At 40.3% G+C, this 15,769-nt stretch overlaps 4 protein-coding genes across 5 annotated transcripts in view; all 4 read right to left on the bottom strand.

Annotated features, from left to right (window-relative positions):
* The window catches only part of dctn1b (dynactin 1b), a 41,367-nt gene extending 40,566 nt beyond the window's left edge, over positions 1-801 (bottom strand). The window contains exon 1 of the mRNA XM_084012759.1: positions 733-801. The gene's annotated coding sequence lies outside the window, so the exon portion shown is untranslated. The remainder of the gene's footprint in view (positions 1-732) is intronic.
* Positions 802-1,096: 295 nt separating this feature from the next.
* Positions 1,097-3,869, bottom strand: LOC311015496 (putative N-acetyltransferase camello). Its single transcript, XM_084012766.1, has 2 exons — positions 3,742-3,869; positions 1,097-3,023 (listed from the first exon to the last, which is right to left on the bottom strand). Exon 2 carries the CDS (start codon positions 3,012-3,014, stop codon positions 2,343-2,345), a length of 672 nt encoding a protein of 223 aa, XP_083868892.1. The 5' UTR covers positions 3,015-3,023; positions 3,742-3,869; the 3' UTR covers positions 1,097-2,342.
* Positions 3,870-5,278: 1,409 nt separating this feature from the next.
* slc39a8 (solute carrier family 39 member 8) lies at positions 5,279-15,013 on the bottom strand. Its single transcript, XM_084012765.1, has 8 exons — positions 14,211-15,013; positions 13,600-13,762; positions 10,743-10,912; positions 10,539-10,661; positions 9,477-9,638; positions 7,461-7,668; positions 6,328-6,512; positions 5,279-5,485 (listed from the first exon to the last, which is right to left on the bottom strand). Exons 1-8 carry the CDS (start codon positions 14,418-14,420, stop codon positions 5,339-5,341), a joined length of 1,368 nt encoding a protein of 455 aa, XP_083868891.1. The 5' UTR covers positions 14,421-15,013; the 3' UTR covers positions 5,279-5,338.
* A 171-nt stretch (positions 15,014-15,184) lies between these two features.
* Positions 15,185-15,769, bottom strand: part of manba (mannosidase, beta A, lysosomal) — an 8,997-nt gene continuing 8,412 nt past the window's right edge. For both annotated transcript variants that reach the window (XM_084012694.1, XM_084012695.1), the window contains one exon: positions 15,185-15,769. This exon is cut by the window's right edge and continues 257 nt beyond it. The gene's annotated coding sequence lies outside the window, so the exon portion shown is untranslated.

Raw genomic sequence — 15,769 nt, 5'->3', positions numbered from 1 at the left:
TAAGTCATCCACATAAAATAATAGTTCTGTCCAATTTTAACACCATCAAGAAAATAATCCTGACAAAATATAAGCACAAACGAGCTCAACCTGTAATTTGGTGCCATCTAGTGACTTCACAGGCGAGAGACAACAGATAACCCAGTGGCTCACTGACCGAATTCATGTTATTTCAGTCATTTATTTAGTCATAACTATTAATAAAAAAAATAAATACAAAAATCTAAATAATGCTAATATTCTGCCTGTCATGTCTGGTGGTAATCACAACAAATCACAGCATGGGTGTGAGCCTGATTTTACCGACAGATTAGCCAAATTGGATGAGAAATTAGCACAAAAAAATCTGGATTTGAGATTGTCCCCATTAGAGCCAGATATGAGAATCCACACACCACCTCAATAATGACCAGCCACATCTTAATTATTTATTTTTAATAATCTAATTGTGTGTGTTTTAATTCAGTGTGCTGATGTTGTATTTTAATGGCTGACAGGTGCTTTTAAAACCATCATTATTCGGTGGCTGTCAGCTGTCAGTGGGACACTCCCTGCCGGGCCGGCTGCTAGCAGGAGGTTAGCTTCGGATGTTAGCCTCAAACAAACCCCAAAAAACCCTCATATGGGGTCATATTAATCACACACACGCATTTGTTTCTCTATAGAAGGTGCGTGTGTGCATTTTGAGTTCATCTCCCATTGACCAGATGACGTGCGGGTGTTAAATCATACCTGTTATGTGTCGTGAAAACAATCCGGCTAACCGCTCGGCTTCGTCCCCGACAGGCTACATCCATCCATGGAGGGGGGCGGGGGGGTCCCCCCGACCGACGGAGCACATCCGTCCCGGGGTGTCCGAGCTGCTGCCTGACCCGGCCCGCTTCACAGGAACGTTGGAGCCCGGTGGTATTGGATTTATTTATTTATTTCAAATACAGAATGATAATATCGGTCTGAATTATACGTTTTATTAGGTGAACATTTTAGTACATTAAAAGGCAACACCTGTGAAAAAAATGTCATGTTTCTCTTTTGTCACGTCATTAATTATTATTGTGTGTTTTTTTTTTTAGCAAGGGAAACACGTAGACATTAATATATTTAAAACATTTTTTATTTAAAGAAATTAGGGAATAAGCATGGAAACAAAATCAACTTTGTTAATAGATTAAAAGATAATTCAACAATAAAACATGCGTATCCACATTCATTTGAGTTTGTGGTTGTTGTTTTTAACCTCCCACAAATTTGAAATGAGACAAATCTGTACTGAAAAAAAAAAAAAAAAAGACCTGTCAACCTCCCTTGCTACAGACTCTTTCTGCCTCCAGCAATGCAAAATGTGAGGGAGAAAAAGATGAAAAATGTAAAGCTGTGGGGCTCTGAGAGTGAGCAACTAATGAGAAAATAGTTCCACCAAGCGTATTCCTACAAATCTGACAACGGGGGGAGATTCCAGCTCACGATACATGTAGTGTAATTACTGCGAAAACTTATATTTGAGAGCAGCAGAGGGCGTGCTCCCTCAGGTCAGGTTTTTGGCTGGTATGAAAAGAATGTGAAGTATGCTATTAAAGTATTACAATTCTAAAGTCAGACCTAGAGCTTACCATTTTATCTCGAGGCTCATCTACACCCAGCACCGTTTAGCGTTCATAGAGTCACAGCCACCTTACTTCTACTGCAGCATAATCTCACAACATGGTTTTGGTAAACTGAACACTTAATAACGGTACTATGAGCCATTCCAACTTTTTTCCCCTCTCTCGTTATCAGTTATCGATGCTAACCCTCCCCCAAAATAAACAATCTGTAGACCACACTACTAAAAACATTCAGTCATTTTTATGCAAACGGGCGGTCATGAGAGATTACTCCGGCACTAGAAATCATATGTTGGCCATGAATCGATAACAGAAACACTGAATTGTATGACGACATTGACACAATCACGATCCAATTAACAAGACCAGCATCGGGGCCGATGTAGCAGATCGGCGCCTTCCTAATGGTACTAGAAATTAAACAATTGCTGAGAAAAATTGCATGTTCGGATTTATCCGTTTATTCTAAGCAACATTAAGGAAGGAAATCCTTAAAAAAATAAATCACATTTTACGACGTGGAAATAGATATTTCTATCAACTCACATTGATAATCTGTTGACCGATCTGTCCTGTGTGTTGGCAACAAGGGAAAACATGCCTAACCTTTTACAGCTGTGTAGTAAACAGTTCCTCATGCGGATAATATCAACCGACCTGGAAAATAGAAACACAGGAAGCGGGTGAATGGACGTCACCTTCAAATGTTAGTCTTTGCGTGTCTCAGCTTAAGACATCTCAGTCACTTTTCCCAGCTCTCTGTAAATCGAGTCTGTACTCCAACAAGGTAAAGTTTGTGATTTTGGCAACAAGCTCAGGTACGACAAACTCTCGTATCTTCTCATAGCCCATGTGGTCGTACAGCTTCCAAGCGTCCGTCTGCACCACAGAGGTGACCAACATGACCCCTACATAACCTCTGTCACGGGTGAAATCAGCCACTGTTCGACACAGAGCCTTAGCGATGCCCATCCCGCGGTGGTCGCGGCGTACAGACAGCCGTTTCAACTCCAAGCATTCGGGCACGTTCTCATTAGGGAGACATGCCACCATGCCGACCAGCCGGCCATCAACCTCGGCCACCCAAAAACACGAGTCCTTCCGTTTCATGAAGTTCTCGCCGATGTTGTTGAGTTCCACCATGCTGACGTCGATGTAGCTGTTGAAAGTGTAGGCGACCATCTGCCGGCCGCCGGCCAGGAGGAGGGTGACGGCTAGGATGGGTAGCAGGAAGGACTGGGAGCTGGTCAGGAGGGCGCAGAACGTGATCATGAGCACCATTTGGGTCAGCGGCTGTTTCAGGAGGTGCATGAAGGCCGAAGGCACGTGCTCGCTCATTCCCAGGGTGAAGATCTCCTTCACTGTCTCAGCATCTTCATCCCGATACCTCCGAATCTGAATACTGGCCATGGCTCAAACCTGTTTTTTTCATATATATAAAACGGCAGGTCAAAATGTGAGTGGTGCTACAAACGACTAGATAAACAATCTGCAATTATATATGAAATATTTTGTCCTTATGTTTTGTATCTTTTTTTTACATTTAGGGCATTTAGCAGACGCTTTTGTCCAAAGTGACTTACAGTAAGTACATTTGTCAAAAGAAAGAAACCACAACATACAACAAGTGTTAGGTCCTCATCTGAGTAAAGTAGAAACTGTTCAGCAAGGATACCTTAGATAGATAGATAGATAGATAGATAGATAGATAGATAGATAGATAGATAGATAGATAGATAGATAGATAGATAGATATTTCAAATATGATCTTACAGAGATAAATGTCAAATATTGACCGTATTAGATATCTATATTGGTTGAAATTAAGAAAGTAAACAACTGTTAATTAATTTTACGCATTGTTATGGCTGTATTGATTGTAAGAGCTAATACTGCGGTGAACCCAGCAGACCCGCGAACACTGGCTGTGTAACAGAAACATGATCATCACACAAGCGTGAAACACAATTAACATCCAAAAGCACCGAAACAAACAAATAAAGTGACGTAGCTGCGTCCCCCACCAAGGACGACCATACTGAATCCACCGATTAAGCTAGCTTAAATGCATCAACGCTTTGCGTCACAACGCTGTTTCCGCTAACGGGAATAAACAGGCTAAAGTAGCATAACTCACCGTGTTTTATCTCGGAAGTGGTTTAAAAGAAGGCTGCCTGGATGTTCTGGGCGCTCGGGTGTATAAAAAGAGACTGAGCGTGGAAAAGTTTCCCGATGGCGATAACATCTGATTTGATTTGTCTCCGACTTCCGTTTTCCGTCAGACCTCGGCTGTGAGGCGTTCAAGTGTTGTCGGCAGAATCGGAAAAATAAACTAAAATCTGTCCCGTCATTTCGGTATGGGATTCTAAGTATAGAAAGCTCACATAGGATTATTAAAAAACGTCCATCCTCTACATTTGTGGGTGGAGAGTTTTTACAGCTCATAATTTTACGATGTACGTATATTTTTACGCGCGCTACGGCGTGGTAGCAACCCTAACCCTAGACCCGTGAACGCAGCATGCTCCACTTCCTGTTTATTGCTGATTGGCTGCTGCTTGCAACTGCCTGTAGAATTTATATTAAATATATAATTAATTTCTAATAATATACAATAATATAATAATGTATATAATTAAAAGGAAAAAATAAATAATAAATATAATACATCCATGCTGTGAGTCTAACACTGTGTTTAAATTATTGATGATCTGTGTTTGCATTATTAGTTTTACAGCTTATAGTTTGATGTTGGCATAAAGAAATAACACTGCATTCGCTTAATATCAAAAGAAAGTCCGGCGTATGTTCATCAGTTTAACCAAAACTAATTTCCTCCTGTTTGTATGTTTTAATTAAATATCTATTAGAGACAGGGGACATGTAAATGATCATTATTAATAATTCACAGTAGGGATGCCACTGTTCTCAATATAATATTGAACGTATGGTACGCCATGCACGGTTAAATACGCATTTATGAATTTTGGTATTTTGGGTTTTGCAATAAAGTTTCATGTAATTTCACGTTTCCATGCATGTTTTTCTCTCTCAATTGACTCTGTCGTGGCTTTTGAGGACAACGCGCTGCCGATGGGGAAACCCCTCCCTGCTGATTAAATATTAGATTTGGCTCTCACGAACCCGTCTCTCTTTGAGAGTCCAGCAGCTCCTCCTTCCTGTTTGGTCATCCCCAGGGGAAGAAAGGCCAACACTAAAGGAATGTATTGTCTTTCCATTCACCAGATTTATGTTGTGACTCCCTGTGGGGGTTCTTGACCACCGGTTGGGTACCACTGGTGAACAATACATGGTAGGCAATTTATCATTTCATTATGCATACCATAGAAAAGTATTTTTTTTAACAAAATTTGACAGAAATCAAAATACAAACTATATCCAAGAGACAAGAGTACAGTACATGTGATATAATTCACATTAAATGAAGACTGAAAAAATAATTTATTTTCTCCTCAAAAACACAATTTGATTAGAGTTCATACATCAAGTGATTGTAAAGATTTTCCCTTTCATGCAGTAAACTTTCCACTAACTCAACAGTAAAAAGATATAAATGCATTATTTTTCCTTTACATTTTGGTTTTGTTCGTACAAAACATTGCCTTTCCATTTGCCTTCCGCCCGGCTGAGTGAGCAGAAACAGAAGCAGCTCCTTGTTTTTTTTTCTTTGTTTTTTTTTCATTCCAGTGTTTGTTCCTTTGTCTCTCTCCCATCTAGCCCAGATTGATGCTCCCTGCAAACATGGTGATCAGCAGTATGATGGCGAAGCCGGTGAGCAGCCCCGCGTTCTGGATCATGAAGAAGACGATCTTGGTGGAGGTCTTCTTCTGTTCCCGTAATATGCTCTCCATCTCTGGAAACTGAGGGGAAAAATACATTAAAGTCCACATGATAAGAAGTAGTGATATATACAAACAAAAAGTGTGAATCCATTGATGTGTGTGGCATTTCTGAGCTCTTTTTAATAACACAGGGATGTATTTTTGATTATGTTTCATTGTATGGCCACTAGGGGGCAGCAACACAAGCTGTAAACACAACATAATATAGTGGTTAAATTGTTATGGTCATCATGTTAGCAAACAGTTGCCTTTTTACAGGCTCAGAGTAACATCAGCATTTATTTGGAGTTTTCATATTTCTACTGATATTTCCAGAGGTAGGAAGTAACAAAGTAAAAATCTACTCCTTACATTTTTAGTTTTAATGCATTTGAGGGTAATTATTGATCAAAATAAAAAAAATATCAGTTAGTTAGTTAGTTTTGAAGAAAAAAAAAATGCTGGTAGAAAAGTCCTTTATAGGGATAGATTTCAGAGACTACTTTTTCCACTTTTACTTGAGTAAAAAAGTTGTATGTGTACTTCTACTTTATTAGAGAAGGTCTGTACGTCTGTACGAGGTATGTCTGCAAAAAACGAGCTGAAAGACACTAAAACGCTCTGCAGAGCTGAGGGGATCTGCAGAGACTTGTGACTATAAGTAATAACTTTTAACAGTTGATCCATTGATAATATTACAATGCTTATTATAAAAGCTTGAAAGATTTACATCTTCAGGAGGGATCAATGTGCTTTGGGCCACAGAAGGTGTAGAGGACAATCACACATTAATAGAAAATATATTAAATAACACTGAACAAAGACAAACAAACAGAAATCTCCACGTGTCGGAGTCTCTGCAGGTCACGTCATGGACTCACCATGTCTGCCAGTGCAATGTACAGGAACATTCCTCCTGCGATGGCAAAGATTGCATTGGGGGCAAAGTTGCTCCCGAGCAGGACGCCGAACACGAGGCCGACGTAACACGCCATAGACGACAGCAGGTTGAAGAAAACGGCCTGTGGGATGCTCATTCCAGCATTCAGCAGGATAACGAAGTCGCCTGCAGACGGAACGCAACAAGAAAATGTATAAGTCATATTTATGTCGTTTGGATTAAAAGAGTTTTTGACTTTCACTGATATTATTTCTGTCAAAGTCGAGGTTTTAAAACAAGTTGAACGAGGCGTCACAGAAATATTCTTGAAACTTAATTCGGAGTTTAAGAATGCATAAGACTTTGAAAGCCTCTAAGTATAATCGGAAGGATTTTGATGAAACAATTAATCCGCTTCTTGCATGCAAAAAATGTTAACCCCTCCCCGGCACCTGCCTTTTGACTCATATATGATTATTTTTATGGAATTGAACCGAAACACATTGTAGGAGAAGAAACAGTAAAATTCTGGGTGCAATTCAGCACTATGTCACTAGAGGGCGATAACGATAATATATTCCTATATATAATTGTTTCTTTTAGTTTGAATGAAAAGCTGCTTTCAAGGTTTAAACAGGTTTTCCTTGAACTTTTATTCACTTATTCACCTCTTTATTTTGTAGAATTATATTATATTATATCATATTATATTATATCATATTATATTATTATATGTATGGTGATGATGCCTTTAAAATGTAGATATTCTAGATCTTTTGTTTTGTTGACACAATTTCCCCGAAATTATTATTACTATTAATTTTTCTGACCACTTTTAACTTTTCTTTCCTTTAAAAAAATATATCTGTTCATTCTACTCTACACATTTTCAAAACAGGCTCATTACTTTAGTTTGAATGCATTTGAGAGGAATTATTGATATTTTTTTCTTATTAATATGACATGAGATTCAGTTATTAGACATCCTTCATAAGGATACTTTTTAGTTCATACTTTGTGTACATTTCAGAGCCTGTACTTTGTCCCTTTTACCTGAGTAAAGAAGTTGAATCAGTACTTCTACTTTGACCTTTTAGTCTTTTTGAAGTATCTGACCCACGCTGAGAGACTCACCCAGCTCGTGGGGAAACTCCTCACACACGATGGCGGTGGACGTGCTGAACCCCGTCATGATGGACACGGTGAACGAGGCGCCGATGGCCAGGCCGTCGATGAAGTTGTGCAGCGCGTCGCTCAGCGTGATCATCCACGCCACGGTCCTGATGTCAGAGACGCGCTTCCCACGCAGCCAGTGACACGTCAGGCTGGACGTCTGGAGCTCCTGGAAGAGCGGTGACACGGGGGGGTTAAAGGAAGAGCGGTGAGGGGGGGGGGGAGACACGACCCACGGCCACTGTTTGATTACAAGAGTGAAATGTAAACAGATGACACATGTGGATTCAGTCGGCCACAAAGCTAACACGCAATGATATCTTCCAAAGTTCAAATCATCCGGAAAAAATTAGGACAAAGTTGAACATTTTTTTGCTTTTTGTCATTTGATCGATACCTTTTTTTAAAGGGGATCTGGAAAAGCTCACTCAAAAAGCCCCCCCTAAGTCACATGCAAGCTCATTAGATTAAACCGCCTCCGTTACCTTTGCAAAGGTGCATCAGCTATTTGTTGCAAGCCAATCAGAGCAGACGAGGTAATTAAACAGTAACTTAACCACTTATTTCAGCTGAAAACCAGTGTTTAGTAGTGTTGGTGATGGATTCAGGTTCTAATCTTGACCTTTAAGTACAAAATACATTCAAATTCAACGTATTATGTTATAAGATATGGCACGCTAGCGAATAGCATGCTAGTGAATGCAATTTACGATTCACATTTGCGATAACCTTTAGCATGAGCTAACCGAAAGGGTGACATCCGTCCTGAACAGTTAAAAGTTAAAGTCTGGCGACATGTTTAATGAAGCCCAGCAGTTAATTTTGGTGCCTTTTGTTCTGTAACTGTAGCATCACGGTGGAATCTGCTAAGCTAATGCTTTATCCACGCAGGAAAGCATGCTGCTATCACCAGATAGTCACCGAGTCACCGGATTATGTTTGTCCACAGATAAGAAGGCTTGTACTTAACATTGGATCTGACTGCTTTAATACCCTTCATGTTTAATTTGGAAGTTCTTTGATTTTTCTCAAATTTAGAGTCAAATTTTAAACAACACCAAGAGTTTACAGCCCGGCTAGCAGCTCCGACGCTGAACTCGTACAAACAAAAACATCGGACAAGACTCGGTTAAAAGAAAACCAAAGATATTAGGATTCTTCCGGAGTGGATCATGGATGTCTGAGCTAAATTTAGTGGCGATCCATCCGATACCGGTGTTGAGGCGTTTCACAGAAACGAGCTAAAGGCCACAATCAGAAGGATTCATCCTCTGAAGACCATGAATTTCTGCTTTTTATAGGAATCCGTCCAAAAGTTTTACAGACTGACCCAAAACAAATCTTCAGACCCCGAAGTATTTCCCCTAAATGAATGTGCGGCATTTGCAACGGACCTCTTCGATGACCAAATATAATGGCTGGTGTGTTTTTAAGGGGAAACCTGAGAGCCGGCAGACATCAGCGCTGCCTTTGGGCCTCGGTCGGAGAAACTCTGCTGCTGTGACAAAACGCCCCGACCAAACAAGGAGGCTTTTGTTTCTCGGATCAGACAAGTCCGGCATTTAGCGGGAGGGTAGCGATCCGAGGCCTGCATCCCCTCCGTGGCACCGGCGGAGGGGATGAAGTCTGTGTGGTTTTTTGTTTAGCATTTTGATCCCTTCGGAAAAGCCGACATACGGATTTTCTTTTCACCGTTAATTATTAACAGCGGCTCTAAATCGCTGATAACGGCTCAATAAATGACTATTAAGGACACTGAAGTACCGTTTACGTTGACACAATTTTAATCTTTGCATTCACGCTTTTAAATGCATGTGCGTTTACAGACCATGATGCATTGCTGTCGGGTGTGTCTGTGATAGAAGGACAGCAAATCTCTGCTTGCAGATAACGGACTGTTAAGCTTATCTTGGAGGCTCTAAAGGGTGGTTATTATTAAGGGTGACCGAGTTGATCTGCTTGTGGACGTGTGGGCACCTGAGAGGACGTCACGTTTGCACCCGGAGGCTCCGGGTTCGGCTTGCTCTTGTCCACGGTGGCGATGTTGATGCCGGTCAGGACGATGGAGTCCTTGATGTCCACCGCGTCGCCGTTGTGGAGGGAGTTTTCCTGAGGCTGTGTGAAGTGGCTGTGGCCGTGCTGAGGGGGGGGGGAGACAGGAAGTCAGATAAGAGTGGAAGTCCAAGAGCCTGGAGTCAGCTGACGAGACTTAATTATCACTTTTAATGCTTTTATGGTCATTATCATTCCGTTTTAACCACCGGTGTGGTTATTACCGGTAGGATCATTTCCTTTTATTACTGCTTATTGCTGCTACTACCGGCCTCGTTGGTTTGACTGTGTTGTAATTTAATTATGTTGTTCATTCATTTATAGTACATGTGTCCACCCTGAGAGAGGGATTCCTCTATGGTTTTCTATCATTTTTTCCCCATTAAAGAGAGTTTTTCCTCCTCCGATGTGAGGGACAGAGGATGTCATATCACATGTGTGTGTGTGTGTGTGTGTGTGTGTGTGTGTGTGTGTGTGTGTGTGTGTGTCTATGTGATTTTGGGTTGTATAAATATAACTGAAAAATTGAATGATTTTTAATGAAGGCAGTTTTAATTCCACACAGCTTTATTCTACTATTTATTCTACTTATTTATTCTCTGTGTCATCATATAAATCTTCAGATTTACTGAAGGAAATCAAAATTCACCATTGGTGCGTTTTTTATATATAATCATCGTAATGTTGATATAATAACTAAGTAGATAAAAATACAAAATAATATCCTGAAGTTACCTTAAAAACCAGGAAAAACAACTCTAGTCTTATATCGATCAATATATTGTCCTACTTATGTCCAAAATGATCTATAATAACAGTAATAAATAAAGTGCATGACTACTGTAACGTAACCTCATGCTAGTTATTCATTTGATTGATGATTTACCATGGCTTGTAAAAACCGTCAGAAAGGATATTACTCTGCAATAAAAAGAAAAGAGGCTTTGCGTCTCATAAGCATAATATAATAATTAGCTGTTATCTTACCCCGTCCTCTAACCCGAGGGTCATTTTCAGTATTTTCTCCACGAAGAACAGCAGATAAAACCCTCCGAATATTCCCACCGCGTTCGCCACATAGTTGTCCGTTTTGGGATCGAAGCCCAGAGCCTGGTGGATCAACGGGACAACGTTAGTAGGACAAAACAAAAATCCCGATCCACGTGGTTCAACACAATCCAAACTACGAACCTCGGGGATGAGCTGCAGCACGGCGTTGGAGAAGAGCGTCCCGATGGCGAGGCCGATGAAGTAGGTCAGCACTTTTGGGAAATAAGGCTTCTTGGTGAAGGGGATGAGGAAGAGGCCGAGCAGGGACGCCAGGTTGATGAAGGTGACCGCCAGGAAGCCGTAACCCCACACTGTCGGGGGGGTCACAAACAGATTACAGTCACAGACAGGAACACTGCTCATCGCCTCTTCATTAAAACCAGGTTATGTTAAGGTCATGGACATCCACAGGCCGCCATATTGCTGTTTTAAGGTGTTCTCAGACCCTGAACCCACCATGGACCTAAACACAAACATAATCAGGGGCAGTATGCCTGTAAGGCAGAATTCAGGGCAACAAAAGAAATAATCTCTTTGAATCCAGATAACAGTGATTGGAAGAAAAAGACGTACAGATATAAAAGTCTGTAGGTGATTATGATTGTTTAATAAAATATATATCAGCATGGGAACGAGCGTGTTGCTATAGAGACTATGGTTGTTAAATTAGCCTCCTAATGAATTCTCTCCCACCACATAGAAACCAACATTTGGGATCTAATGCTTTATTATTATTATATCCCACACTTTACTATCCATTATTGTATTTTTTTAATATAATTTTGCATTATTTGTGCAGAACCACATCTTCAAAAGTGCCTCCGTCGTATGATTTTTTTAGTTTTTTCGTCACACAAGACATTTTAATGAGACTATTTATTTGCTCACAAAAAGGGCCGGCGAAGAACCAGCGTGCATCATTTAAAACAGCGAGTGAACAACAGTCACAGTTGGTCGTGATGACTGTGTCAACAGCGGCGAGGAGGAGGAGGGAGCGTCCGGCGGTGAGTCTGAGAGGTCAGCGGCTCTCTGAGTCAATCCAGGACGCGCCGAGAGTCACGGATCACCGCAATAAGACTCTTTCTGGGACTTTATATGAAGCCAGGGTGGAAAACAATGATGATGTACAGCTTATTAAGGCCCACCGAGGCAAATTTGGCAATTTGGGCAGATAAATGAATTTGAAAGGGACGAGTGGAAACAAGTCAAATTGGGAAGAACACGAGGATCTAACTTGGAAACAAATAGAGGTCTCAAATTACAGATACTTGAATTCAAAAAGTAGAAGTACTGATTCAAATTCTTTACTCAGGCTCTGTAATGTACTCAAAGTAAAAAGTATCACTTTGAAGGACATGTATACCTCAAATGAATAACACAGAAATGTATAAGTTGATAATTCCCCATTAAAAACGTAAGGAGTCTGTTAATGAAAGTGTGAGGAGCAGAAAGTACAGATATTTGTTTTAAAATGTAGGGAAGTAAAAGTAAAACGCTGTCAGAAAATATAAGTCAAAGTAGAAGATACTTGTTTTCTACTTAAGTACATTAACAAAGTATTTGTACTGTACCTCTGGAAAAAACTCTGATTACTATGTTGACAACAGAGTAACTCAGTAGTGGAAGAAGTATTGTGTACTTTTTAAAAGTAGCAATAGTGCAGCATAATAAATACTCTGTTGCATTCGCGTTTAAGTACAAAAGTACTGGAATCAAATAAATAAATATGTCAAATAAAAGTTTAATATTTTCCTCCAAAATGTCGTAGAAGTAGAAGCCTATGAAGATTATACTCAAGTACAAGTACCTCCCAATAGAACTTAAGTACAGTACTTGATTAAATATTCATATTCCACCACATACTAAAAAAAATAAACCCTAAATATTAACTTTATTCACATTTTACCAACTTGTGGGAGGACAAAGGGGTCAAAGTTCATCCTAAACCTTGGAAACACAAAGTCTAGTTAGCAGCACTTCTGGAGCTTTTGATCACATCACATGATCTTCACTGATGGGTGTCGCAGACGCTCTTCAAGGACTTCCCGTCCACGTGGGTTTACAAACATGAGATTGAGAGTTCATGCTTGACTTTGAAAGCAGCGGATCTTAAATCTTGCCCTTAAAATTCACAGAAGAAAATAGAAATAAATTCTGTGACGAGAAGGACAACAAGGGAGGAACATGTGACACGATAGAAAGCTCCGGAAACAGCCACTAAAGAGGCATTGTTGTGGATTTTAAGTAGCAGGGCTTGTGTTATAACAACATTTCCAGGACTTTTCCAGGACTTTTCCAGGACTTTTCCATGCCCTCAGGGCTTTACATAGCCTACATTAATAAATAATAAGAATAACATTGAGTGATGTCACTGATCAGCCTGAATTAATTTAAAGAGTTTAAGCAACACAGATTCTTCTCTGTTGATCTGAACTGAACCACATCGACTCTAGCAACTTTTTATGACTTTTCCAAAACGTTACTGTTTATATATATATATATAAAATCCAATCCCACGGCCTTTTATGAATGTACAAATACAAATCCCGTAACATAAATGTCGATTTGAAGATGAAAATGTGAAACTTTGTAATTAAAAGTGAATTACAAGCTATTAAAGTACCAGTCTCTTCTTTTTTTTCCTTCTTCTATAGTTAGTAAATGTATTGACTGCATGTAGTCATAACATCTTTATGGCTTTTTGTTTCAATACTGTGAATAAAATACAATAATGGAATTATTATGCTTCCTGCTGGTTGCTTTGATGAGTCGAAAAGGCAAAAAAAGTTGGCGTTTGTGTCACACTGTGATGGTTTGTTATGGGCGGAGGTTTCTGTAGCAGACTAGTTCCAACAGGCAGAGAAGGGACCTGCGACAGCTCTGAGGTCAGATTTGAACCCTGCACCACCATGAATCCATTTCCGCCAGATCCAAGGCAACAAACCCCCGTGAACCCGGGGATGGTTGAGTGTGCTGGGGTCGCGATGAAGCAACTCACCGGAGGTGTGGATGGGCTTGGGAGGCTCGGGGGTGGTGAAGGGGCAGGAGGGCAGCAGCACCTGGGTCAACACGGCCGGGCAGATCCTCCCCAGATGTCCCACAGTCAGCTGGCTGACATTACTAAACCCAAAGTGGGACAAGATCTGCTCAGCCGAGGGACACTGAGGGGCAGAGAGAGCAGTTAAACACCATTTCTACTGCTTTTAAAACCGCTCTTTGGTCTGCTTTATTCTTTAAACGCTCCCTTTTCTCACATATCTCTTGCAAAATGAGTTCATAATGACATGAAGTTAAACTAATCACACTGTAAAGTAAGAAAAGAGCAGGGTGGATGTAAAACATTCAATCTTATTATACGTTTAAGAATTTTAATTCAATAAAGAAACATATTGTGTGCATCATTAAATGCATAAAGGCAACACAAATAATGACAAACTATGTAAAATTAACAATAAATGCCTTCAGACAACAAGTAAGTCGTATATAATGAGTTTAATCTGTTTATTACAATGCGAGGACAATAAAGTATATAATGCGTCCTAATAAATACATAAGAAATCAATTATAAAGCCATGTATTGATGAGTTTGTGTAATAAATGAACGCTCACCTCCTGGTCCGCCAGTGGATTGTCTGTTTCCACATAACTTCTGTCTGAGATTAACAGCAGCAAATTCTCCAGATTCTCCAATGAGATCGAGTTATTTTTACCGTAATATCGTAAAATATTCTCCAGAAACGTCTCCCCGTCCACGTGCGCACTCTGACACATCGGCATCAAAACTAAAACGCACGAAATTAAAAACCTTAAATTAAACATTTTTGTGTGTGTTGTTTTAAAAAAAAAGTAAAAATCAATCAGCTACTCCTGCAGCTCTGAGCGCATTTCACTCCCAAAAAAAAAGAAAAAATCCAAGATATCCGCGGAGTCTGCGCGCTGCCGACAATCAGATCCACGGACGAGTCGCGCCACTAATCATGTTCGCAGGTCTCCTTCGAGCCGGATCGACTTTATACACGAGGAGCAGCGGATCCCTCTGATGCGCTGAGTGATCAATCAGCACAATCGGAAGCTGGATCGGGTTCAAAGATCACTCCGCGGAGCCCTGAAGGAAAAACATGGAGGGACGGACCGCGTGCACTCGATGCGTCTCCACACATTGTTTTGTGGCTGACTTTCTTCTCTCTCTTGGAATGCAACGTGCTCACGCGCGCGCGCGCGCACGCATACTCCTACTTGGAAGTGTGCGCGCGTGCAAACGGTCAGCGCGACCCAGTTTTACAGCTGTGACTCCGTTAGTTCAACAATAAAACAGCTGGAGGGAAAAAAATCCTTTAACATGAAACATGTGAGTTGGTGGACTTTTAGAGGTGCGTGTCGCCACCTGCTGGCAGCTGGTGGTTACTGCAGGAGAAACAAAGCAAGTCACATGCATCAACAAACCCAGTGTTTTCCATGATTTAGACCAAATATAGATAGAAAAATACGGATAAATATAGATAGATACTAATGAGTATAAAATGTGATATACTCTTATAACTTGTAAAATAAGATTCTTTTTTTAAACAAAGAATTACATGATGCAATTAGGATTTTTTATTTATCACGTTGATATAATAGAGAAACAAATAACGGAATAAAATCATTTTTATGTTAGATCCAAAGGCCTAAAAATGTATTTACATTCAGCACAAGAAATTATGTCAAGTAATAGTTTCTTCACTATCTGGGAGATGTGCAAAACATGCAAAAGGAAAACAGTTTTCAGTCCATCTGAGGTGAGCCGGTATTACATTTAGTCTACTTCGATGTGGGAGATTTAGAGGTCTGGAATCAGGCTAATATGAAAAAAATGCATCGGTCACATTTCCTCCTTTGTGCCTGATGTTTTTTGTGTGGATGAATGAGTCATGTAAAGGCCCACTGTTTCCCTGCTACACAGTGGGTCATGCTGTTGTCAAGAGCCTTAAATAATCTCCTTTGTGTGGAAGGCCTAACAAGCGTTTCTCTGAGGCTTTTCTGCTCTGATTTTTTGTTTTCTTTGGCAAGAAAATAAGTTAAAACATTTAGAATAATCGCCACAATTCAGTCGAAAAATATATTCCTGAAAAAACTTCAGTCATGGTCTCGTTTAACCAGGAGGGGACAGGAGGGTCCCACTTCTTCTG

This window comes from Eutrigla gurnardus (assembly GCF_963514095.1).
Source record: "Eutrigla gurnardus genome assembly, chromosome: 7".
Taxonomy (NCBI): domain Eukaryota; kingdom Metazoa; phylum Chordata; class Actinopteri; order Perciformes; family Triglidae; genus Eutrigla; species Eutrigla gurnardus.
This window is presented reverse-complemented; position numbering and strand designations above follow the sequence as displayed.